The following is a 26,160-nucleotide window of genomic DNA, read 5'->3' on the forward strand; positions in this document are numbered from 1 at the left end:
AATTAAATATATCATTCAATAATTACTTAAATGTGTCATTATATAATTAAAATGATAATGACATACATAAATGTGTTATTAAATAATGAAAATGATTATTAAACACATAAATGTGTTATTAAATGTATCTTTAATTAATTAAAATACAAATGAATATATGTAAAAACATATAATTATTTATGAAATAATTATAAATGTTTTTCAAATTGATCTTTTTATTGTATAAATTAACTTTTTAAATTTAAAATTATATGAATTAATCTATTCTCTCTTTTTTTTTTTAAACAATTTATCACTTCTTATGAAAATGCATATATTGCATCACCCTACTGGTCTTCCATAGGATTCAGCCTTGAATCATTCTTGGGACACTTATCAATCTGGCGAGCTGTGGCAGCAACCTGGGTTACACACAAACGCAAGCAGCAACGAAATAAATAACATTAATATAATCTATTATGCTTTGTTTCTACATCAATGCAGTTTCATCCATTCTTGCATCTCCATGTATCGTAGAAACAATAGGTTCAACACTCCTACTGTTCTTGTTTTGACATCTTTTGCAATTCACATGTCTGTTGTGTTTTGAGAGGGGTATGGCTTGATGATAGAACATGCCTGGGTCTCCGTTTGTGATTGGTTAGCAGGAAGTAATAACTGTAGTTTTAAGCTACATGATGGACTGTGAAGATGCACAACCCTATTGCGCAATAGCATAAAATGGCCAGACCAATCCTTAAAATATGTTTTTAAATGTTTTGATAATTATCAATATCTATCATTTATATATATACATATATATATATATATATATATATATATATATATATATAGTCTAACTTATTTTGTCTCTGTTTTCCAGTACTTGTGTAAGATTGTTTGTGTGAGTGGGTGTGTTGCTCTCTGCTGGGTGTGTGTTTGTGTGTGCGCGCCAGGGTGCGTGTGTGTGTGGGTTGTTTTTTTTTCTAGAGATGCCGAGGAAGAAGAACTTCAGGATTTCGCAGGCAGCGAGGAGGAGTGCTGCGGACAGACGGACCCTTGACGTTTCTCCTCAGGTTCCCATGGACCGCTGTGCACGTATGTATCCAAGCATTTTTAATTGGTTGTGATTCAGTGATTGACAATCAAGTGTGCACATATTCTGTGATTGTACTGATCTGTTTTTTTCTGTATGTCTGTAGCGCATGGCACTGGGCACCGGCACAAGGTGAGGAGGTGGGAGGTGTCGGTGCTCACCGGGCGGCAGCACAAGTTGGTTCTTCCGCCGGAGTCCCACGGCAAAAAGGTAATGCTGTGTTTGAAATATACTAACGTAATGAAAACCCAAGTGAACAATACACGGTGCTAAAAATACCAACATGTTTTCATTCAGGTGGTTTTTGCTATTGGTGACTCCCATCTTCGAAGCCTTGCAGGTATGTACTTATATTTTTATGTTCAATAAAGTATTAATGTACTGTATTAATGTATTTTATAAAATGTTACACAGACAAACAAATACAGTAGAAACTTTCTTTGTCTTTTAGATGGCATCGTGCGGTTGCCTGAGGGTCGTCTGGCGTGGGGGTTCATGTCAACGCCGGGGGCAAGCGCCACCGAGTTGAGAACTGAGGTGCTTCATGCTGAGGTGCCTCAGGATCCCGACTTGGTGTGCGTCTTGGCTCCGAGCAATGACTTGACCGCCAAGCACACCATCGGTCGTGCGGCTGCAGACTTCGAGCGGTACCTAGCCACCGTCTGCAGTCGCTGGCCGAAGGTGTGTGTGCTGGACTTTCCTCCGAGGTTGACCGTTGAGGACTCCCTGCAAGAGCTCTACCGCCAGGAGTTCCACCGTGTGGCAGCCCGCATGGGTACGTGAAAATATGTGCCTGCGCTGTTGCATGTTTATCACAGATTACATCAGAAATATGGCTGTAGTTTATCTTCAGTGTAGTGGTATATAGATGTATAAATTCTGTTGTTTTACAAGCATAAAGAGCTCTGCTATGTGTTTTTGTTTAAGCTGTGAAGTACTTCCACATCGCGGACCACTTCCCCCGGCAGTGTCTCAACCTGTGGAGTCGCGATGGTGTAAGTAGATCATTTGTCTTGTCATGGTTTGATGCCTTCGTGTTCATGTCAGAGGCTGAGGTGGAATCCAGGACCTTCTGATCTTGAGATGATAGACTATCTGAATAGAGCTGTGTGTATCTAGTGAGAGATTTTGTGGAAAAAGATACATTTCATGAATGTCGTCCTTGTAGGTCCACCTGAGTGATGACGTCGGCATGGAGATCTTCGCCCAGCTGCTGTGGACGGTTGCTTACACGGTTGTCCTTTTAATTTTAAACAGTTAAATCGTCTTATGAAATATATGCAAGTGTTCACTTGATGTAATTTTGGCTGCTGACCAAGTGTGGAAAAGGCATATTGTTAATGATTATGTCTTTATTTTTTGATTGAAGCAACTGGAGACCGTGCCGCCAGCCCCGCCGGTGTCTCGTCCATCCCCACCTTCTCGCTTCACTCCCCGTGTGGTTGTGAAGGGAGAGGTGAGGGTGCGTCGCAGCCCTGGGCCCGAGGAGTGGACTGTCGTTGGTCCGAGCGGCAAGGTAATAATATGGCATGAAATGTCACAGCTGTCAGACTCACATTTGATTGATTTTTCACAGACCAAAATCCCCTTTGTTTATTTTGTCTATATATTCTTTCTCTTTCAGTCCTCTGGAGGATGCAGTGCAGTTCAGCGGGAGGTTCGTATGATATTTGTATAGAAAAACATGAAGTGTAATATTTGCTGGAAGTTAAATGGTTAAAGCAGGAAAAGTCAACGTTTGTGTATATCTGTTTCTGTATTTCTAGCCGGCTGGCATCCCCCTGAATCCTGTGCTGTTCAGCAGTGAGATGTTGGAGGAGATGGAGAAGGTTTCTCCATCAAATCTGACATCTCCTGCTGACTTCGCTGGTGTTTCACCGCCAAAGGTAAATTGCATCCAGACAAACATGTGTTTAGAGGTTATCATAAAATGTTTTATTCTGAAAGTCTAAATGATTAACGATAGACTTCTATAACGCTAAATGTGTTCTGTGTCCATATCATTTTGGACAGACGCTGCGTGTGAAACACCACTCCAAGAGGACTCGAAGGGTAAGTAGATTTTGGAAATAAATGTTTGTATTTATTATTTTTCCTGTGTTTGTGAAGTGAAATAAACTTTGTTTTTGTTTCTTTTCTATTTGAGGCCGCATCCAGCCGAGGGATTTCTTCTGACTCCAAGGCCGCTCTGGAGTCGAAGAAGGTAAGAAATGTAATTGTGCTTAAGATTTGTGTATTTTTATGTGCGTGTGTGTGTATATGTGTATATATATGTATACATGTATCATATATATATGTATGTATCATCTCTGAAGATGTGTCTTTGCAATTTCTGTCTTGAGGTCGGGGCAACGTCCAGGCATCCGGTCCCTTCTGGCCGCACTGACGAGACGACGGTGAGTACCGTTTACATTAACAATATCTGTAAAGTATATATTATTTGTAAATTAAGGAAAAAACACATTTTTGATGTATTTAGGGCAGGGGTGGCCAAAGTCGGTCCTCAAGAGCCACAATCCTGCAGGTTTTACATACATCCCTGCACCAACACACCTGACTCAAATTAAATGAATCCTACAGCCTATAAGGATCTGCACAATGACTCATTAGTTTAAGTCAGGTGTGTCGGTGCAGGGATGCATGTAAAACCGGTCTCGAGGACAGACGTTGGGCACCCCTGATTTAGGGGTTTTGCTAAATTGTTTTAAAGTATCAATTTTGCACATACTCAGCATGACAGAAAACAAATGTCAGTGCACAGACAGCAGTTTATTACACATGACAGTGATTAGAGCCCATTGCATGTTGATATCCTTTATGGTTAGGTTGAGACAACACAGAGCCCGGGTGTGTTGTCTTCTACTGATGAAGATGAGGCAACTACTGCGAAGGTAAGTGAGGTGAGTATGGGTAATGTTGATGTTGTTAGGGGTTCAGTTCACCAGGGGCACAGTCGGTTTAGGAATCCGGGAGTTCAGTGTATGGCGATAGGGTTGGTTAGTTTGGCCAGACATATGGTGTCTAGTGTGTTCAATTGGAAGACAGAAGATTTAGATTTAGCTCTGTGGTTAGGAGATCAGCTCTATACGCATCTGAAGGACCATGGTCTAATTCCTCCAGGAGAAGACTTTTTGATGATCCCAGAGTTGCCGAAAGAGCACGTTTTATACTGGCAGAACTTTAAGTTTTCGTTCCCTGAGACTGTCAGTGGTGATGTCACTGTGACTGAAGGAGAGTTCATTGAGTGTGGAGCATTTGTGACTCTAGAACATGGGCTGGAAAGGATGTTATCTCAGTACCAGACATGTCTTTTGACCTTGTGTTCAAATACATGTGCTGTAATTTCTGCTAGTGGTAGGTTTGCTGTTGTTGATTCTCATTCACGCAGTGCTACTGGCATGGTGGATGTTAATGGTACCAGTGTAGTGTTGTACTTTGGTTCCATTAGGGAAGTGTTTGATCACTTTAGTTGTTTGGCAGCGATGTTTGGTGGTGAAAGCAAGCCTTTTGAAATAAATGGTGTTGATGTGAGTAGGGAGTGTGAATCTGATGATGGCAATAAGCAACGTGTAAAACGTCAGCTGTCAGCAGATTGTGATGAAGTTGGCCTTTCCAGCCCATCTAAACATACGCCAAAGAAAGGCCGTATTAATGTTTCGATGGTTGTTTCAGATGAAGAGTTTGCTGTTGAGGAACAGGTTTTGGTAAGTCGGCAGGTTAGTTCAGATGTGGAAGTGGTCAGTGAAGGACATGAAAAGCTTATGTTTAACCCTCTCTGTGAAAATACTTGTCAAAGATTGTGTACCAAATTAAATATAGAGTGTGAAAGTGTAAATAGCGCTGCGTCTAGTCGTGTCGGCGAATTAGGCGTTCCGTGCCAAAATAGAGACATAGTTGCTGATGGTAGCTGCTATTTTAGGGCCGTTTCTCAGGCAGTGAGTGGCACACAAAAGCATCACATTAAAATTAGGAGAGCGGTTGTTAAATATTTAATGAAAAATGATTTGAAATATAAAAGTAGTTTGAGAGAAGGTTATTCCTCTGTGGCAGATTACGTAGACAAATCAAAAATGCGTTATGTTAGCAGCTGGGCGACAGAATTAGAAATACAAGCCACAGCAGATTTGTTGGGTATTAATGTCTTTACATTTATTGGTGGTCGTTGGCTAAAGTATGGATGCAGCAGCAGTTGTGTGTCAGAAAAATCAATTTATTTAGAAAACTGCCTTGGTAATCATTATGAAACTGTAGTTTGCGTTAAAGAACCCAAACTAGAAACTTGTTATGGATACTGTAAAGTAAATCTTTCAGAAGCGTGTCGTACTAGATTGTCAGGCAAAGATTTAATTAGAGATGCTTCATCTGAAAGTGACACGTCAGTTTGCAAAAAGGACATAGAGCGCGGTGTATATATTTCTAAATATAATAAAGTAATGAGAAGAACCCAAATTAGGAATATGAATAAAATAAAGTATGCACTAGATGCGCGTCACCGTGAAAATGTGAAAGACCGAAAAAAAATAAGATATGCCCTAGATGCGCGTCACCGTGAAAATGTGAAAGACCGAAAAAAAATAAGATATGCCCTAGATGCGCGTCACCGTGAAAATATGAAAGACCGAAGAAAAGTAAGATATGTACTAGATGCGCGTCACTGTGAAAATGTGAAAGACCGAAAAAAAATAAGATATGCAAAAGATGCGCGTCATCGTGAAAATCAGAAAGACCGAAGCAAAATAAGATATGCAAAAGATGCGCGTCACCGTGAAAATCAGAAAGACCGAAGCAAAATAAGATATGCAAAAGATGCGCGTCACCGTGAAAATCAGAAAGACCGAAGCAAAATAAGATATGCAAAAGATTCGCGTCACAGAGAAATAGTTAAAAGAGTTGTAAAATCAAAGAGGCAAGAAATTAAAGATAAAGACAAAACACAGAATATTGAGTTTTTCACTGAGAGGTTTTTAAACAAAGTTGAACATGGTCCTGAGTATATCTGTTGTGTGTGTTTCAGGCTGTTGTTTCCACATCAGGTGTTGAGCTGTAGAAAGGATGCTTATAACAAGACTGCGGCCATAGCTTCTTTGGCAGATAGGTGTATTAGAACTGAGTATTTACATAAATGTAGGGAGGATTGTGTTCAGCCGTGTCAGATTATGGCTTCAAGTAGAGGGCATCTTTGGATTTGTTACACTTGTCATCATAAAATTTCACATGAGCAAATGCCTGCTGAAAGTGTAACAAATCATTTGGTAGTAGATCCAGTTCCCCCAGAATTGGCTTGTTTGAATAGGTTAGAACAACATTTGATTGCTTTAAATATTCCGTTTATGAAAATGCTTGCATTACCTAAAGGTGGCCAAAATGGAGTTCATGGACCAGTAACCTGCGTTCCATCGAATGTAGTTCAAACATCTAAAATGTTGCCCCGATCAAATATGGAGGGGTCTTTATTGGCAGTAAAATTAAAACGTAAGTTAACTTATAAAGGCCATTATCAGTATGAGTTTGTGGATACAATGCATATTAGGCAAGCTTTACGGTTTTTAAAGCAATCAAATAAGTTTTATAAAGACATAGATTTTAATGAGGAATGGGTTAATGAGTTGTGTGTCTTAGAGCAACCTGAGGATGAAGAGAAGGACAATGCAGAAGTAGTTGAGAGTACTGGGGATGATGTTGAGGATGATGAGTTGCTGCATGATCGACAGCAACATTGCATGTTTTCAGATACGTGTCTAATGCCTGTAGATATTGGTCAGGAAGTTCTAGATCAGTATTTTGATAGTATAGTTAATGTTGCACCAGCTGAGGGTAATAATCCAGTTAAGTTGTTGACAGATCGAGAAAATGAAGCAAGGTGTTTCCCAGTGTTGTTTCCTCGAGGTCGTAATATGTACCATGAAAGCCGTGTCTATAATTTGTCGTTGTGCCGTTATTTTAATAACCGAATTTTACATGCGGATAGAAGGTTTGCTCAGAATGTAGAGTATATTTTCTTTGCTCAGTACATGTCTGAGGTAGATCAGGTTGTTTCCAAAGTAAGTATAGCATTAAGAAAAGGTAAAGGAGGTGAGGTGAGCGTAGAAAAGGAGGAGTCCTTGAAGCAGTTGTTGGATGTAGATGACGGTTTCAGATTTCTTAAGCCGATTAGAGGGACTCCAGCATTTTGGCAGGGAGTACAGAAAGACCTGATGGCTTGTGTTCGGCAACTTGGGATTCCCACATGGTTTTGTTCATTCTCTTCCGCGGATCTGAGATGGCAAAACCTTCTTAAAACAATTTTAAAACAGGAAGGTCGAACACAGACATTCGAAGAGTTAGAGTGGACTGATAGATGCGATCTGTTGCGTCGTAATCCTGTCACTGCCGCCAGAATGTTTGATTTCCGCTGGCACTGTTTTCTGAAGGAGGTCCTTATGTCTTCTTCAAATCCCATAGGAAAAATTATTGATTACTTTTATCGGGTGGAGTTTCAGTGTCGCGGGAGTCCTCATGTGCACTGTCTTTTCTGGATTGAAAATGCGCCTAAAATTAATACTAACAAAGACGAAGAAGTGGTAGCTTTTATTGATAAGTATGTAACATGTGAGCTACCAGCACAGGATGAGACCTTATTGGAGATGGTCACATCTGTGCAGCAACATTCAAAGAGGCATTCAAAAAGTTGTAAGAAAGGTGGCACTGAGTGTCGCTTTAATTTTCCCAGACCAGTGTCAGCTAGGACATTTCTTGTTAATGTTCATTTGAAACCAGATTGTGATAAATGTAAGAATAGGTTCGATGAAAAATACGAAGGAAAACAGTGCACATGTGGAAATCAGTACTACTACAATCTGCTAAAGGTTGATAAGGATTTGGCAGTACGCACTCTGGAGTCAGTGAAAAAGGCGTTAAAAGATGAGAACAAGACGTTTAATAGTTTAGATGAGTTGTTTCATAGTTTAAATATCAATCAGCAAATATTTGAAATATGTTACAAACGTCTAAATATGAATAAAACCCAAATTGTATATAAAAGAGACATTAACGAAGCATGGATTAATCCATATAACAAGTCTCTATTGAAATGCTGGAATGCAAATTTAGATATTCAATTTGTGACAGACGCGTACGCCGTTATAGTTTATATTATTTCATACATTAGCAAATCAGAAAAAGAGGTAGGATTGTTGCTTAGTAAAGCTCATAAAGAAGCAACAAAAGATGACAACGTCAGTGCAAAAGAGGCACTGAAACAAATTGGCAGCGTTTATCTAAACAGTCGCGACGTGTCTGCTCAAGAAGCAGTTTATAGATTAACGGGAATGCATTTGAAGGAGAATTCGCGTAAAGTAGAGTTTATACCAACAGGGGACAAAATAGTTAAAATGAGTAAACCAATTAGTGTTATCCAAGAATGTGGGCTAACAGGAGATGATGTGTGGATGGTTAGTATAGTAGACCGTTATAGAAGTAGGCCTAATAATAGCACTTTTAATGACATGTGCATAGCAACGTTTGTGTCAGAATATCGTCTTTTAAACCGAAATGAAAAATCAAAGAATGCGATTCAATTGCAAAGGGGATTAGGATTAATTCTTAAAAGAACACGAACAAAACCCGCTGTAGTTCGTTATGCGCGCTTTTCAAAAACAAAAAACCCCGAATTATATTTTAAAAGGCAGTTACAGTTGTTTTTGCCATACCGCGTAGAAGATGACTTAAAAGCTGCTGATTGCGAAACATTTGAACAATTTTATGAAAATGGTTCCGTGATCTTTAGTGATGGATCAGAACACACGGTTAAATCTGTCGTCGATACGAATAGGAACAAATTTGAGGTAGAAGATTCAGAAGAATTAGAAGAGTTGCAAAAGAAACTTGAAAATGAGGGTGGCCCTGAAGTTGCCTGGGGAAATCTGTGCCCCGAAAAAGAATTAGAGCGTTTAGAGTGTCAAGAAGAAATTAGAGAAAAAGAACAGACACCTGCGGAAGATGCAGAAGAAATAGGTCGGCAACCCGTAGACAACATTCCAGATTTGGCTGTTAGGAATGATCAGGTGTGTCAATTAGAAAAGAATAATAATGTAATTAGTAGGCGTGAGGGCTTAGAATTAATTAGATCTCTAAATGAGAAGCAGCTGTCAGTCTTCTATAAGATCCGTAACTGGTGTTTGGATAAAGTCAATGGTAGAAACCCAGAACCCCTCCATGTGTTTATATCTGGAGGAGCTGGAGTTGGAAAGAGCTACCTAGTTAAAGCGATTCAATACGAGGCCACAAGGTTATTGTCACCAAGTTGTCAGAATCCAGATAACATTTGTGTTTTATTAACGGCTCCGACCGGAATAGCTGCTTATAATTTAAAGGCAGCGACTATCCACAGTACATTTGGCATTGGCAAAGACGTGAGCCTACCTTACACACCTCTGAGTGAGGAAAAGCTCAATTCTTTGCGTGTTAAATATAGTGATTTGCAGATAGTCATAATTGATGAAATCTCCATGGTCAATCATAATCTATTGGCTTATGTCCATGGCAGGTTAAGACAAATCAAACAAACTGGTGACTATAACCCTTTCGGTAATGTTAGCATAATCGCGGTCGGAGATTTTTATCAGTTGCCCCCAGTAAAGGGGAAAGCGTTGTATGTACAAGACGTACAAATGAACTTGTGGTCTAGTTTATTTGAGCTTGTTGAGTTAAAAACAATCGTTAGGCAAAAAGATGAAGAGTTTGCGCGAATATTAAATAGAATGCGAACGCATAGAAAAGGTACGCCAATGTTAGCTGACGATATAAACGTCTTAAAACAGTGTGAAACAGGTGAAGAGAGCACAGCCTTACACATCTTTGCTACAAATTCCCAGGTTGATGAATATAATGAGGAACAGTTAATGAGCACATGTCCTGACCACATAGTTATAACTGCACAGGACTTTGGTTATAATAAAAAAACTGGTAAATTAGAGTTAAAGCCAGATCATCATATTAGGGCCAAGAAAACAGCTTTACAAAGAGAGCTGTTATTGGGTAAAAATGCTCGAGTGATGTTGTCTCAAAACATCGATGTAAATGACGGTTTAGTAAATGGTGTATGTGGCACAGTGATATACATAGAAGAGCCTGAAAAAAATACGTTTCCTCTCAAAGTATATGTAAAATTTGATGATGATAAGGTAGGCATAAAGACGAGGAAACAAACCATTTATCCATCAGCAGAGTTAAAGGGTTCAGTACCAATTGAACCTCAGGAAGAGAGAGCCAATAAAAAAGGCATGAGACGACAGTTTCCTTTAAAGTTAGCTTGGGCCTGTACTGTACACAAAGTACAGGGCCTTACAGTAGATAGTGCTGTTGTCTCTTTAGCTAAGGTCTTTGCACCAGGACAGGCATATGTGGCATTAAGTAGAGTTAGAAGCCTGTCTGGTTTAATTATTCAGGACTTTAAAGAGAAGGCTGTTTATTGTAATGCCAACATTGAACAGGCGATTGCTAATATGCCACCATTTATAACTGAAAGCCACACAGTAGTAAAAGAGGGTTTTAGAGTATTTCTAATGAATGTTCAAAGTTTAAATCGCCATGTCTCAGATTTGGCCCACTGTGCACAGCATTTGCAGCCTAACTGTATTGCTGTGACAGAGACATGGATACCTGCTGATGTTAGCTTAGATTCTGTAGAAATCACTGGTTATAGGTTTAGTAATGCCCCACGTAGTTTAGCCTATCATAGCGATAATCCAGTGTTAATTTCCCTTAAAGGCCAACAACATGGTGGCGTTGGCATGTACTGTGACAGTAATGCAGAATTTGAAAGTGTCACAGTTGCAGGTTTAAACATTGAGTGTTTAGCTGTAAAATGTGTCACATACAACATTTTAATAGCAGCCATTTACAGGCCACCATCCTATCCTGTGTCTCTCTTTTTCAGGCATTTTGAGGAATTGTTAAATGTGTTAGAGTCACAAAGTGGAACCATTGTTGTTTTGGGTGATTTCAATGAGGACATTTTGAAGTCCTCAACAATTTGTCAGAAAATGACAGACAGAGGATATGAGCAACATGTGTCGACAGCCACTACAGAGAAAGGCACCTTAATTGATCATGTTTACGTCAAAAATAGTAATTATAGAGTAGAAGCGCTAGTGGTGCCTACATATTTTAGTGATCATGAGGGCATTATATGTTCTTTTAAGTAAGACAGCCCAAATGCTTAAAACTTAATTTTACATTTTTTTAAATAAATTTAATCAAAATGTATTAAATGTGCTGTTCTTCATCTGAGTTCCCTGTTTTGAATAATTAGTATGTAGTCAGTAAATTTTGTCCCCTGTTGATATCCTTTACACCTCTACAACGTGTGCTTCCTGTCCAGAGAATGTACTGAAAATGTCGGAATAGTGAGTAGATTTGTTGTTGGTTGTTGTATTAAGAAGAAATAGTTAAAGAGGCTTGAAAAGTTGTTAAATCTAGTGACCAAATGGCAAAGTAGGTAATACAGGTTTTGTAGCTCATGCCCTCAGTGTGGATAATTAGTTATATGTTGTTTTAGGATTGTGCCTCTTGTTGTGTGGGTTTTATTTAATGATATAATTTTAGTTGTATGTAACTGCTGTGTTTAAAGTTAATTACAGGGATAATGAAGTGACGCCGGCTAAGGTACGTATAAGTAAATGTAACTACTCACTATCCTACACACAGTTAGTTTATTCACACACACTCTTTCACTCTTCAGAAAGTCTTTGTTATTTAAAAAAATTAATCTCAGGTTTTTTGTTTCTATCTGGCTGGTTTATATGTATTATAGTGTGGGTCTGTTCTATTTATTTTGCAGTTTTTAGATTTTAGCAGTTTTTTTCACTTGACAGAAGCCAATGATGAACAGTTAAGCTGAGCTCTGTTGGACCAAAGTGCTGATTGTGATTGAGCCTAAGAAGAGCATGGAAAAAGCTGTAACCTGAGGCTTCATAAATTATTATTCAATAGTGGCAGTGTGTGTTTACTGTTATTAAAGGGGCATAGTAGCTGTGTATCTGTTAGGCATTGACCAGCCTGCAGCAATAGTATTGCTTGTGTTATAATGTTCCAAACCTGTTTTAATGATGTTTTACTAGATTTAAAAGAGAATTGATGTTCAGAAGAATACATTGTGGAATGTGATTGTGTGCGTGTGCATGTATGTATATACACATATGCACACTGATACCTTTTTGTCATTTCCTTAGGAGACTGATGTCGCAGTTGGCAGCAAGTTGTTCAACCAGATGGAAACAGTGTTTTACAAACTTGTGTTCTAATTTGTTGCAATATGAATAAATGACTTTGAATCTATACAGCATGTTTTATGGGGTGTTTGTGTGATATGCTAAAATACCTTCATCTATCTGGCATGCAATAGTGCCTACGTAGCACGTATTGCTAGCAGCCTAGATAGTGTGCTAACATGCTATGTAAAATGGTAAAATGGCTAGCTAAGAATGTACTATTTTTCTGCTAATATGCTAGCATGCTACCTAACATGCTAGGCGATTTAGTGAAATGGCTAGCAGAGAGAGAAATTTTGATATACCTACTTAGCATTTGTTGCTAGCATGCTAATATGCTAGCAAGCTAGCTAACATGCTAGGCCTGATGGTAGACTGGCTAGCTGAAACATATTTTTATATACCCAGTTAGCTTTTGTTGCTAGCATGTTAACTTGTTAGTAAAGGTAAAGGGTTAGCTGAGAAAGGGAAATTTTGATGTATCTAGTTGCTAGCATGCTAATATGCTAGCTGACATGCTAGGTTGCCATTGCAACAGCTCTTCTAATGCATTAAGGACCCAACAAGTATGAATCCTGTCAACTTTGGCACAGTTCCCATGTATTCCTATGGAGATATGAGCAAACCATGTTTCATGGTGAGAAGGCTTTTTAAAGTGGTTGCCACGGTTACAGGCTTTCTCCTATAATCCTATAGATTTGAATAGCATTTGGTCCCCAACTTGTCAGGAAGCTTCCCACCAAGTTTGGAGTCAATTGCACGAATCCCCTCAGACTAGTTCGTTCAAATACGATGTGTATAAAGTACAAAAGATGGCAGTGAAATCCAAGATGGCGGGCACCCCGTTCCCATGGCAACAGGTGTTTGATTGACTTCTTTGCTGCACTTGGGGTGTCACACGTATGAATACTGTGAATTTTGGTGCAGATCCCATGTATTTCTATGGAGATGTGAGCAAACCGTGTTTCATGGTGAGAAGGTCATTTTCCGTGGGTTGCCACGGTTACAGGCTTTCTGCTATTAGAAAGATTTGAGGAGTGTTTGGTCCCCAACTTGTCAGGAAGCTTCCCACCAAGTTTGGAGTCAGTGGCACAAATCCCCTCAGACTAGTTCGTTCAAATGGCAGTGAAATCCAAGATGGTGGGCACCCCGTTGCCATGGCAACAGGTGTTTGATGGACTTCTTTGCTGGACTTGGGGTGTTACACGTATGAATACTGTCAAGTTTGGTGCAGTTCCTCTGTATTCCTATGGAGATATAAGCAAAACGCGTTTCATGGCGAGAAGGCTTTTTCTGTCGGTTGCCACGGTTACACGCTTTTTCCTATTAGAAAGATTTGAGGAGCGTTTGGTCCCCAACTTGTCAGGAAGCTTCCCACCAAGTTTGGAGTCAGTCGCACGAATCCCCTCAGACTAGTTTGTGAAAATGTGAGTGAAATCCAAGATGGCGGGCGACCCGTTGCCATGGCAACAGGTGTTTGATTGACTTCTTTGCTGGACTTGGGGTGTGACACGTATGAATACTGTCAACTTTGTTGCAGATCCCATCTATTTCTGTGGAGATATGAGCAAACCGTGTTTAATGGCGAGGTCTTTTTCCATCGGTTGCCACGGTAACACGCTTTCTGCTATTAGAAAGATTTGAGGAGCGTTTGGTCCCCAACTTGTCAGGAAGGTCCCCACCGAGTTTGGAGTCGGTTGGACCATTCCCCTCAGACTAGTTCGTTCAAATGGCAGTGAAATCCAAGATGGCGGGCGACCCGTTGCCATGGTAACAGGTGTTTGATTGACTTCTTTGCTGTACTTGGGGTGTCACACGTATGAATACTGTGAAGTTTGGTGGAGATCCCATCTATTTCTATGGAGATATAAGCAAACCGTGTTTCATGGCGAGAAGGCGTTTTTCCGTCTGTTGCCACGGTAACATGCTTTCTGCTATTAGAAAGATTTGAGGAGCGTTTGGTCCCCAACTTGTCAGGAAGCTTCCCATCAAGTTTGGAGTCAATCGCACGAATCCCCTCAGACTAGTTCGTTCAAATACGATGTGTGTAAAGTGGAAAAAATGGCCAAAAAATGGCCGCACACGCCAAGATGGCGGGCACCCCGTTGCCATGGCAACATGTGTTACATTGAGTTTTTTGGTCAACACGGGGTGGTACACGTGTGTGCCGAGTTTCGTCTTCCTACGTTGAAGTAGACTTCCTGTTCCCCATTCATGTGGTGATTTTTGGTGACTGTAGGTGGCGCTGTTGAGCCAATTTTGCACTGAATAGTATGCGGACCTTAGAATATCCGATTTTCGCCGGGCTTGACGTGTGTGCCAAGTTTCACAACTTTTCATGGGTGTTTAGGGGGTCAAATTTGGCGTCGAAATGCTTAGGAGGAGAAGGAGAATAATAATTAAAGCCGCAAGCGGCATCCATCGGGTCCGAGCTGCCTGGACCCCGCCACCCAATGTTGCCATGACAACAGGTGCTGTAACGCGTTAAGGACCCAACCTGTATGAATCCTATCAAGTTTGGTGCAGATCCCACGTATTCCTATGGAGATATAAGCAAACCGTGTTTCATGGCGAGGTCATTTTCCATCAGTTGCCACGGTAACACGCTTCCTGCTATTAGAAAGATTTGAGGAGCGTTTGGTCCCCAACTTGTCAGGAAGCTTCCCACCAAGTTTGGAGTGAATCGCACGAATCCCCTCAGACTAGTTCGTTGAAATGGCAGTGAAATCCAAGATGGCGGGTACACCGTTGCCATGGCAACAGGTGTTGAATTGACTTGTTTGCTGGACTTGGGGTGTGACACGTATGAATACTGTGAAGTTTGGTGAAGATCCCGTGTATTTCTATGGAGATGTGATCAACCCGTGTTTCATGGCGAGGAGGCTTTTTCCGTCGGTTGCCACGGTTACAGGATTTTTCCTATTAGAAAGATTTGAATAGCGTTTGGTCCCCAACTTGTCAGTAACGTTCCCACCAAGTTTGGAGTCTGTCGCACGAATCCCGTCAGACTAGTTCGTTGAAATGGCAGTGAAATCCAAGATGGCGGGCACCCAGTTGCCATGGCAACAGGTGTTTGATTGACTACTTTGCTGGACTTGGGGTGTCACACGTATGAATACTGTCAAGTTTGGTGGAGATCCCATCTATTTCTATGGAGATATGAGCAAACCGTGTTTCATGGCGAGAAGGTCATTTTCCGTCGGTTGCCATGGCAACAGGTGTTTAATGGACTTCTTTGCTGGACTTGGGGTGTTACACATATGAATCCTGTGAACTTTGGTGAAGATCCCATCTCTTTCTATGGAGATATGAGCAAACCGTGTTTCTTGGCGAGGTCATTTTCCGTCGGTTGCCACGGTAACACGCTTTCTGCTATTAGAAAGATGTGAGGAGCGTTTGGTCCCCAACTTGTCAGGAAGGTCCCCACCGAGTTTGGAGTCGGTCGGACCATTCCCCTCAGACTAGTTCCTTCAAATGGCAATGAGATCCAAGATGGCGGCCACCCCGTTGCCATGGCAACAGGTGTTCGATTGAGTTCTTTGCTGGAGTTGGGGTGTGACATGTATGAATACTGTCAAGTTTGGTGCAGATCCCATCTATTTCTATGGATATATGTTTAAACCGTGTTTGATGGCGAGAAAGCGTTTTCCGTCGGTTGCCCCGGTAACATGTTTTCTCCTATTAGAAAGATTTGAGGAGCGTTTGGTCCCCAACTTGTCAGGAAGGTCCCCACCAAGTTTGGAGTCAGTCGGACGAACCCCCTCAGACTAATTCGTTGAAATGGCAGTGTAATCCAAGATGGCGGCCACCCCGTTGTCAGGGCAACAGGTGTTTAATGGACTTCTTTGCTGGACTTGGGGTGTCACACGTATGAATACTGTGAAGTTTGGTGGAGATCCCATCTATTTCTTTGGAGATATGAGCAAACCGTGTTTCATGGCGAGAAGGTCATTTTTCCGTCGGTTGCCATGGCAACAGGTGTTTAATGGACTTCTTTGCTGGACTTGGGGTGTTACACATATGAATCCTGTGAACTTTGGTGAAGATCCCATCTCTTTCTATGGAGATATGAGCAAACCGTGTTTCTTGGCGAGGTCATTTTCCGTCGGTTGCCACGGTAACACGCTTTCTGCTATTAGAAAGATGTGAGGAGCGTTTGGTCCCCAACTTGTCAGGAAGGTCCCCACCGAGTTTGGAGTCGGTCGGACCATTCCCCTCAGACTAGTTCCTTCAAATGGCAATGAGATCCAAGATGGCGGCCACCCCGTTGCCATGGCAACAGGTGTTTGATTGACTTCTTTGCTGGACTTTGGGTGTGACATGTATGAATACTGTGAAGTTTGGTGGAGATCAAATACGATGTGTGTAAAGTGGAAAAAATGGCAAAAAAATGGCCGCACACGCCAAGATGGCGGGCACCCCGTTGCCATGGCGACAGGTGTTACATTGAGTTTTTTGGTCAACAGGGGGTGGTACACGTGTGTGCCGAGTTTCGTCTTCCTACGTTGAAGTAGACTTCCTGGGCCCCATTCATGTGGTGATTTTTGGTGACTGTAGGTGGCGCTGTTGAGCCAATTTTGCATTGAATAGTATGCGGACCTTATAATATCCGATTTTCGCCGGAAACAACTTTTCATGGGTGTTTAGGGGGTCAAATTTGGGGTCGAAGCGCTTAGAAGGAGTATAATAATAATAAACATTTCAACCACAATAGGGCCTTGCCATACTTCGTATGGCTCGGACCCTAATTAAAGCCGCAAGCGGCATCCATCGGGTCCGAGCTGCCTGGACCCCGCCACCCGATGTCGCCATGACAACAGGTGCTGTAATCCGTTAAGGACCCAACGTGTATGAATCCTGTCAGGTTTGGTGCAGATCCGATGTATTTCCATGGAGATATGAGCAAACCGTGTTTCATGGCGAGGGCATATTTCCGTCGGTTGCCACGGTTACACGCTTTTTCCTATTAGAAAGATTTGAGGAGCGTTTGGTCCCCAACTTGTCAGGAAGGTTCCCACCAAGTTTGGAGTCGGTCGCACGAATCCTCTCAGACTAGTTCATTCAAATACGATGTGTGTAAAGTGCAAAAAATGGGAAAAAAATGGCCGCACACGCCAAGATGGCGGGTGCCCTATTGCCATGGCAACAGCTGTTTCATTGACTTTTTTGCTTGACTCGGGGTGGTACACGTGTGTGCCGAGTTTCGTCTTCCTACGTTAAAGTAGACTTCCTGGGCCCCATTCATGTGGTGATTTTTGGTGACTCTAGGTGGCGCTGTTGAGCCAATTTTGCATTGAAGTGTATGAGGACCTAAGAATATTGCAATTTTCGCCGGGCTTGACCTGTGTGCCAAGTTTCACAACTTTTCATGGGTGTTAAGGGGGTCAAATTTGGCCTCGAAGTGCTTAGAAGTATAATAATAATAATTAAAGCCGCAAGCGGCATCCATCGGGTCCGAGCGGCCTGGACCCCGCCACCCGTCTCATACACCTTTTCCTAGCATGGTAGGTAACCTGGTCACATCATATTTAACATGGTAAAACACCCAGCTGAAAATCTGAAATGTTGATATACTTAGTTAGCATTTTTTGCTTGCATGCTAATTCTGCTAGCTAACATGCTATGTTGCCATGACAACAGGTGTTGTAATGCGTTAGGGACCCAACAAGTATGAATCCTGTCAAGTTTGGTGCAGATCCCATCTATTTCTGTGGAAATATGAGCAAACCGTGTTTCATGGCGAGAAGGCTTTTTCCGTCGGTTGCCACGGTTACACGCTTTCTCCTATTAGAAAGATTTGAATAGCGTTTGGTCCCCAACTTGTCATGAACGTTCCCACCAAGTTTGGAGTCGGTTGCCCGAATCCCCTCAGACTAGTTCGTTCAAATGGCAGTGAAATCCCAGATGGCGGGTACACCGTTGCCATGGCAACAGGTGTTCGATTGACTTCTTTGCTGCACTTGGGGTGGGACACGTATGAATGCTGTGAAGTTTGGTGAAGATCCCGTGTATTTCTATGGAGATATGATCAAACCGTGTTTCATGGCGAGGAGGCTTTTTCTGTCGGTTGCCACGGTTACACGCTTTCTCCTATTAGAAAGATTTGAGGAGCGTTTGGTCCCCAACTTGTCAGGAAGCTTCCCACCAAGTTTGGAGTCAGTCGCACGAATCCCCTCAGACGAGTTCGTTCAAATGGCAGTGAAATCCAAGATGGTGGCCACCCCATTGCCATGGCAACAGGTGTTTGATTGACTTCTTTGCTGGACTTGGGGTGTCAGAGGTATGAATACTGTGAACTTTGGTGCAGATGCCATGTATTTGTATAGAGATATGAGCAAACCGTGTTTAATCGCGAGGTCTTTTTCCATCGGTTGCCACGGTAACACGCTTTCTGCTATTAGAAAGATTTGAGGAGCGTTTGGTCCCCAACTTGTCAGGAAGGTCCCCACCAAGTTTGGAGTCGGTCGGACCATTCCCCTCAGACTAGTTCGTTCAAATGGCAATGAGATCCAAGATGGCGGCCACCCCGTTGCCATGGCAACAGGTGTTTGATTGACTTCTTTGCTGGACTTGGGGTGTCACACGTATGAATACTGTCAAGTTTGGTGGAGATCCCATGTATTTCTGTGGAGATATGAGCAAACCGTGTTTCATGGCGAGAAGGCGTTTTTCCGTCTGTTGCCACGGTAACATGCTTTCTGCTATTAGAAAGATTTGAGGAGCGTTTGGTCCCCAACTTGTCAGTAAGCTTCCCACCAAGTTTGGAGTCAATCGCACAAATCCCCTCAGACTAGTTCGTTTAAATACGATGTGTGTAAAGTGGAAAAAATGGCAAAAAAATGGCCGCACACGCCAAGATGGCGGGCACCCTGTTGCCATGGCGACAGGTGTTACATTGAGTTTTTTGGTCAACACGGGGTGGTACACGTGTGTGCCGAGTTTCGTCTTCCTACGTTGAAGTAGACTTCCTGGGCCCCATTCATGTGGTGATTATTGGTGACTCTAGGTGGCGCTGTTGAGGCAATTTTGCATTGAATAGTATGCGGACCTTATAATATCCGATTTTCGCCGGGCTTGACGTGTGTGCCAAGTTTCACAACTTTTCATGGGTGTTTAGGGGGTGAAATTTGGCGTCGAAATGCTTAGGAGGAGGAGGAGGAGAAGGAGAAGAATAATAAACATAGCAGAAACAATAGGGCCTTGCCATACTTTGTATGGCTCGGACCCTAATAAACATAGCAGAAACAATAGGGCCTTGCCATACTTTGTATGGCTCGGACCCTAATTAAAGCCGCAAGCGGCATCCATCGGGTCCGAGCCTCCTGGCCCCCGCCACCCGTGTCATTTACCTTTTTAGCTCAAGCCATAAGAGCGTGACATGACATATGTGTCACATACAGTTTCTGAGACAGTTTGTTTCAATTTATGGAATAAAGTTTGTTCAAAATCCTGTTGAACACAATGTCATACTTGTCTTCTGTTCCCTAATAGATACCCAGAAGCAGAAAACCATATTATATTATTTTTAATATATCATATGGTAATAAATGGTAGATACCATTATTTACATTTTGTTAAAGGGCCAAATCATATTTAAAAATGTGTACTTTTCTTACCATTTTTTCATGGGACAGGCATAGATGCGTTAACTCAGCACGGTGTACCTGTGTGATTGTTTTCAAATAATGTACATGGAGATAGCTGAGTCCTAAAAAGTAGAAAGCCAGCACTTCTCTCCAACCAGAGGGAACCTATTTCCAAGGCAACAGGTGTTTTCATGTGTTAAGGACCTAACAAGTATGAATACTGTCAACTTTGGTGCAGATCCCATGTATTTGTTTGGAGATATGAGCTAACCATCACAAATTATTGTGCAGTTAGTGTCATGGACAATTCACTCAGTCATAAGAAGTTGAAAATTAGTGACAAGCTGACACTGCTGATAGAGAAATAATAGACAAACTACTGTATGAAGCCCAAAGACACTAGAAAAATTAAAGTTTAGCTTGAATAGAGAGAAAATGTGAGTGGATGACATTAAATAGATGATGCATAGAAGCTTCCTCAAAACTGTGGATTTAAGGGATGTATATATATATATATATATATATATATATATATATATATATAGTACAGCCATTGAAGACCCATCTCTTTTGAATACATTCGATGAGTGTTTCAGAACATTTGTGTTGTAAATCAGCTGAAGAAGACCAGATATTAAATAACTATTATGTTTTTTCATTTTAGTTTTTTCCATTATATTTCTGCACTTTTTACAAATTGAGATCATGTGCCTTGTTTTCCAGTAAATGACTGAAACGTGTTTTATTATTATATTCCATTTATAAAGGCAGATTTAAAATAAATATATTGGGTCATTTGAAACCAATTGTTAGTAGTTTAATAATCCATATTTTAATATATATATATAACTATATAACTATACAGCCAGGTCATTTTAATCCATTTTTAGAGTAGAAAATATCAACCAATGTGCTGGGTCCAACACATAACCCATTCCTGCTGATTTAAAATAAAGCAGTGCCGAGTCGATCCATATTTGACCCAGCAGCAGGGTTAAGATTGGGTTATTTTTGAACCCAGCAGTTTTTAGTGTGTGTGTGTATACATGTGTGTACATACATATACACACACCACACATCCTTTAACAGACAATGCCTCAACAGCAGGATTAATGAAAAGACAGCTTGGTCCTGCTGGATATAAGTCATAATATTAGTTAAAAAAAAAAAAAAAAGATGTGATTGTAAAAAAAATATTAATTATTCAGTTATTCTGCTTATGTCAGTGCCTGGTGTTAGTTCATATTTAACAATAGTTTTATGGTTAGAACAATAAATAGGGTTACAGATGTAATTATTATTAAGCTCACATAACAAAAAGTGGATGGTATTAGGTATTATATAGTGATATAATAGTGTTGCCTTCTATACATTGGGATAATAAAATGGCAGTCATCATTCGAAGCATCTACAGACACTTGTCCAAGTTGAGGACCTGAAAGTGGGGTAAAATGAATTCTAAAATATTACACTGCCGCAGATCACGTGACTACCTGCAGTCACCACAGCAACCTAAAAAATATTTCCTTATATTGTATGTTATTATTTATTTTTTGTTTATCCATTTTTTGCTGAGTTTTGTTTAATCAGCCTGTTTGTTGTTTTTCTTGCACTGTTAAGACCTTCACACCGCAATGCATTGTGGTATAATTCTTCCCGGTCTTGTGTTGACAAGGATCATAACTCTGATTGGATGACGTTCGGATTTTTGAAAGATGCACTTTTCGTCGGACATTTTGTGTGTCTGTGAACGAGCCTCGGTCTTTTCAGCTCAGCTTCTGATCAGACAATACGTCTAGTTCACAGCAGACTGAAAAACTTTTGCACTCTTGTGGATTTATCCAGCAAACTTCGAACTTTTCGATCCAGGACACCTTCTTCAGCTTCTCGGACGTGTTTGTGGCTTTGCTTGGTAAGTTTAAGATTTTTATTAATGGAAAAGAAACTTTTTTCTACACCGTGTTAGCTTACAGCAGGTCGAAGTGGATTAATGTGACGTGTAACCTGTTAAATACTCTGCATTAAAATGATAGTTTATCACTATTATTATTATTTAAAGTGAACTAAAATAATAATGTCTTAACACTACTGTCCAAAGCAATCGAATATTTAGTAAAATAAATCCCCAGGATATATATTTAGGAGAAGCAAGCTAGGTTAGCTGGTGTTTTTTTTTTTTTTTTTTTTTTTTTTTTTTTTTTTTAGGATCATGTTTCTGCTTGCTTTGTTTATTGCGGTGTGTTTCTCATTTAAGCTCCTTATTTGCTAAACATTGAACATTTATCACGTTTTTACTGTGATAATGGGGTGATTCCCTCTGCTAAAAGTCTTTATCATGAAAGTTATTACACTTAGATTAGTGAGGTGTGACATACAAGTTCGTGGTTCGATCATTCTGTGTTACAAGCATTACTTAGTGGCAATATAATTTAATTATGAATTTGCCACTTCTGATTTATGGAGGACGTAAAGTGACACAATTGAATTAATTAAATATATCATTCAATAATTACTTAAATGTGTCATTATATAATTAAAATGATAATGACATACATAAATGTGTTATTAAATAATGAAAATGATTATTAAACACATAAATGTGTTATTAAATGTATCTTTAATTAATTAAAATACAAATGAATATATGTAAAAACATATAATTATTTATGAAATAATTATAAATGTTTTTCAAATTGATCTTTTTATTGTATAAATTAACTTTTTAAATTTAAAATTATATGAATTAATCTATTCTCTCTTTTTTTTTTAAACAATTTATCACTTCTTATGAAAATGCATATATTGCATCACCCTACTGGTCTTCCATAGGATTCAGCCTTGAATCATTCTTGGGACACTTATCAATCTGGCGAGCTGTGGCAGCAACCTGGGTTACACACAAACGCAAGCAGCAACGAAATAAATAACATTAATATAATCTATTATGCTTTGTTTCTACATCAATGCAGTTTCATCCATTCTTGCATCTCCATGTATCGTAGAAACAATAGGTTCAACACTCCTACTGTTCTTGTTTTGACATCTTTTGCAATTCACATGTCTGTTGTGTTTTGAGAGGGGTATGGCTTGATGATAGAACATGCCTGGGTCTCCGTTTGTGATTGGTTAGCAGGAAGTAATAACTGTAGTTTTAAGCTACATGATGGACTGTGAAGATGCACAACCCTATTGCGCAATAGCATAAAATGGCCAGACCAATCCTTAAAATATGTTTTTAAATGTTTTGATAATTATCAATATCTATCATTTATATATATACATATATATATATATATATATATATATATATATAGTCTAACTTATTTTGTCTCTGTTTTCCAGTACTTGTGTAAGATTGTTTGTGTGAGTGGGTGTGTTGCTCTCTGCTGGGTGTGTGTTTGTGTGTGCGCGCCAGGGTGCGTGTGTGTGTGGGTTGTTTTTTTTTTCTAGAGATGCCGAGGAAGAAGAACTTCAGGATTTCGCAGGCAGCGAGGAGGAGTGCTGCGGACAGACGGACCCTTGACGTTTCTCCTCAGGTTCCCATGGACCGCTGTGCACGTATGTATCCAAGCATTTTTAATTGGTTGTGATTCAGTGATTGACAATCAAGTGTGCACATATTCTGTGATTGTACTGATCTGTTTTTTTCTGTATGTCTGTAGCGCATGGCACTGGGCACCGGCACAAGGTGAGGAGGTGGGAGGTGTCGGTGCTCACCGGGCGGCAGCACAAGTTGGTTCTTCCGCCGGAGTCCCACGGCAAAAAGGTAATGCTGTGTTTGAAATATACTAACGTAATGAAAACCCAAGTGAACAATACACGGTGCTAAAAATACCAACATGTTTTCATTCAGGTGGTTTTTGCTATTGGTGACTCCCATCTTCGAAGCCTTGCAGGTATGTACTTATATTTTTATGTTCAATAAAGTATTAATGTACTGTATTAATGTATTTTATAAAATGTTACACAGACAAACAAATACAGTAGAAACTTTCTTTGTCTTTTAGATGGCATCGTGCGGTTGCCTGAGGGTCGTCTGGCGTGGGGGTTCATGTCAACGCCGGGGGCAAGCGCCACCGAGTTGAGAACTGAGGTGCTTCATGCTGAGGTGCCTCAGGATCCCGACTTGGTGTGCGTCTTGGCTCCGAGCAATGACTTGACCGCCAAGCACACCATCGGTCGTGCGGCTGCAGACTTCGAGCGGTACCTAGCCACCGTCTGCAGTCGCTGGCCGAAGGTGTGTGTGCTGGACTTTCCTCCGAGGTTGACCGTTGAGGACTCCCTGCAAGAGCTCTACCGCCAGGAGTTCCACCGTGTGGCAGCCCGCATGGGTACGTGAAAATATGTGCCTGCGCTGTTGCATGTTTATCACAGATTACATCAGAAATATGGCTGTAGTTTATCTTCAGTGTAGTGGTATATAGATGTATAAATTCTGTTGTTTTACAAGCATAAAGAGCTCTGCTATGTGTTTTTGTTTAAGCTGTGAAGTACTTCCACATCGCGGACCACTTCCCCCGGCAGTGTCTCAACCTGTGGAGTCGCGATGGTGTAAGTAGATCATTTGTCTTGTCATGGTTTGATGCCTTCGTGTTCATGTCAGAGGCTGAGGTGGAATCCAGGACCTTCTGATCTTGAGATGATAGACTATCTGAATAGAGCTGTGTGTATCTAGTGAGAGATTTTGTGGAAAAAGATACATTTCATGAATGTCGTCCTTGTAGGTCCACCTGAGTGATGACGTCGGCATGGAGATCTTCGCCCAGCTGCTGTGGACGGTTGCTTACACGGTTGTCCTTTTAATTTTAAACAGTTAAATCGTCTTATGAAATATATGCAAGTGTTCACTTGATGTAATTTTGGCTGCTGACCAAGTGTGGAAAAGGCATATTGTTAATGATTATGTCTTTATTTTTTGATTGAAGCAACTGGAGACCGTGCCGCCAGCCCCGCCGGTGTCTCGTCCATCCCCACCTTCTCGCTTCACTCCCCGTGTGGTTGTGAAGGGAGAGGTGAGGGTGCGTCGCAGCCCTGGGCCCGAGGAGTGGACTGTCGTTGGTCCGAGCGGCAAGGTAATAATATGGCATGAAATGTCACAGCTGTCAGACTCACATTTGATTGATTTTTCACAGACCAAAATCCCCTTTGTTTATTTTGTCTATATATTCTTTCTCTTTCAGTCCTCTGGAGGATGCAGTGCAGTTCAGCGGGAGGTTCGTATGATATTTGTATAGAAAAACATGAAGTGTAATATTTGCTGGAAGTTAAATGGTTAAAGCAGGAAAAGTCAACGTTTGTGTATATCTGTTTCTGTATTTCTAGCCGGCTGGCATCCCCCTGAATCCTGTGCTGTTCAGCAGTGAGATGTTGGAGGAGATGGAGAAGGTTTCTCCATCAAATCTGACATCTCCTGCTGACTTCGCTGGTGTTTCACCGCCAAAGGTAAATTGCATCCAGACAAACATGTGTTTAGAGGTTATCATAAAATGTTTTATTCTGAAAGTCTAAATGATTAACGATAGACTTCTATAACGCTAAATGTGTTCTGTGTCCATATCATTTTGGACAGACGCTGCGTGTGAAACACCACTCCAAGAGGACTCGAAGGGTAAGTAGATTTTGGAAATAAATGTTTGTATTTATTATTTTTCCTGTGTTTGTGAAGTGAAATAAACTTTGTTTTTGTTTCTTTTCTATTTGAGGCCGCATCCAGCCGAGGGATTTCTTCTGACTCCAAGGCCGCTCTGGAGTCGAAGAAGGTAAGAAATGTAATTGTGCTTAAGATTTGTGTATTTTTATGTGCGTGTGTGTGTATATGTGTATATATATGTATACATGTATCATATATATATGTATGTATCATCTCTGAAGATGTGTCTTTGCAATTTCTGTCTTGAGGTCGGGGCAACGTCCAGGCATCCGGTCCCTTCTGGCCGCACTGACGAGACGACGGTGAGTACCGTTTACATTAACAATATCTGTAAAGTATATATTATTTGTAAATTAAGGAAAAAAACACATTTTTGATGTATTTAGGGCAGGGGTGGCCAAAGTCGGTCCTCAAGAGCCACAATCCTGCAGGTTTTACATACATCCCTGCACCAACACACCTGACTCAAATTAAATGAATCCTACAGCCTATAAGGATCTGCACAATGACTCATTAGTTTAAGTCAGGTGTGTCGGTGCAGGGATGCATGTAAAACCGGTCTCGAGGACAGACGTTGGGCACCCCTGATTTAGGGGTTTT

At 40.8% G+C, this 26,160-nt stretch overlaps 2 protein-coding genes across 2 annotated transcripts in view; both read left to right on the forward strand.

Annotated features, from left to right (window-relative positions):
• Positions 1–894: 894 nt before the first annotated feature.
• LOC121636152 lies at positions 895–12,003 on the forward strand. Its single transcript, XM_041979442.1, has 13 exons — positions 895–1,077; positions 1,182–1,285; positions 1,373–1,415; positions 1,527–1,850; positions 2,003–2,070; positions 2,244–2,309; positions 2,445–2,591; positions 2,700–2,732; positions 2,842–2,961; positions 3,089–3,127; positions 3,222–3,278; positions 3,418–3,471; positions 3,901–12,003. Exons 1-13 carry the CDS (start codon positions 972–974, stop codon positions 11,257–11,259), a joined length of 8,520 nt encoding a protein of 2,839 aa, XP_041835376.1. The 5' UTR covers positions 895–971; the 3' UTR covers positions 11,260–12,003.
• An 11,284-nt stretch (positions 12,004–23,287) lies between these two features.
• The window catches only part of LOC121636150, a 28,704-nt gene continuing 25,831 nt past the window's right edge, over positions 23,288–26,160 (forward strand). Inside the window, 12 exon segments of the mRNA XM_041979440.1 lie at positions 23,288–23,468; positions 23,573–23,676; positions 23,764–23,806; positions 23,918–24,241; positions 24,394–24,461; positions 24,635–24,700; positions 24,836–24,982; positions 25,091–25,123; positions 25,233–25,352; positions 25,480–25,518; positions 25,613–25,669; positions 25,809–25,862. Coding sequence (XP_041835374.1) covers positions 23,363–23,468; positions 23,573–23,676; positions 23,764–23,806; positions 23,918–24,241; positions 24,394–24,461; positions 24,635–24,700; positions 24,836–24,982; positions 25,091–25,123; positions 25,233–25,352; positions 25,480–25,518; positions 25,613–25,669; positions 25,809–25,862 — 1,161 coding nt within the window. The 5' untranslated portion in view covers positions 23,288–23,362.

This window comes from Melanotaenia boesemani, unplaced genomic scaffold (genome assembly GCF_017639745.1).
Source record: "Melanotaenia boesemani isolate fMelBoe1 unplaced genomic scaffold, fMelBoe1.pri scaffold_155_ctg1, whole genome shotgun sequence".
In the NCBI taxonomy this organism is placed as follows: Eukaryota; Metazoa; Chordata; class Actinopteri; order Atheriniformes; family Melanotaeniidae; genus Melanotaenia; species Melanotaenia boesemani.

Coding starts and splice junctions, on each gene's coding strand:
- LOC121636152 (XM_041979442.1), top strand. CDS start 972: ATGCCGAGGAAGAAGAACTTCAGGATTTCGCAGGCAGCGAGGAGGAGT. Junction 1,851..2,002: donor CCGTGTGGCAGCCCGCATGG/GTACGTGAAAAT, acceptor TTTTTGTTTAAG/CTGTGAAGTACTTCCACATC. Junction 2,592..2,699: donor TCGTTGGTCCGAGCGGCAAG/GTAATAATATGG, acceptor TTTCTCTTTCAG/TCCTCTGGAGGATGCAGTGC.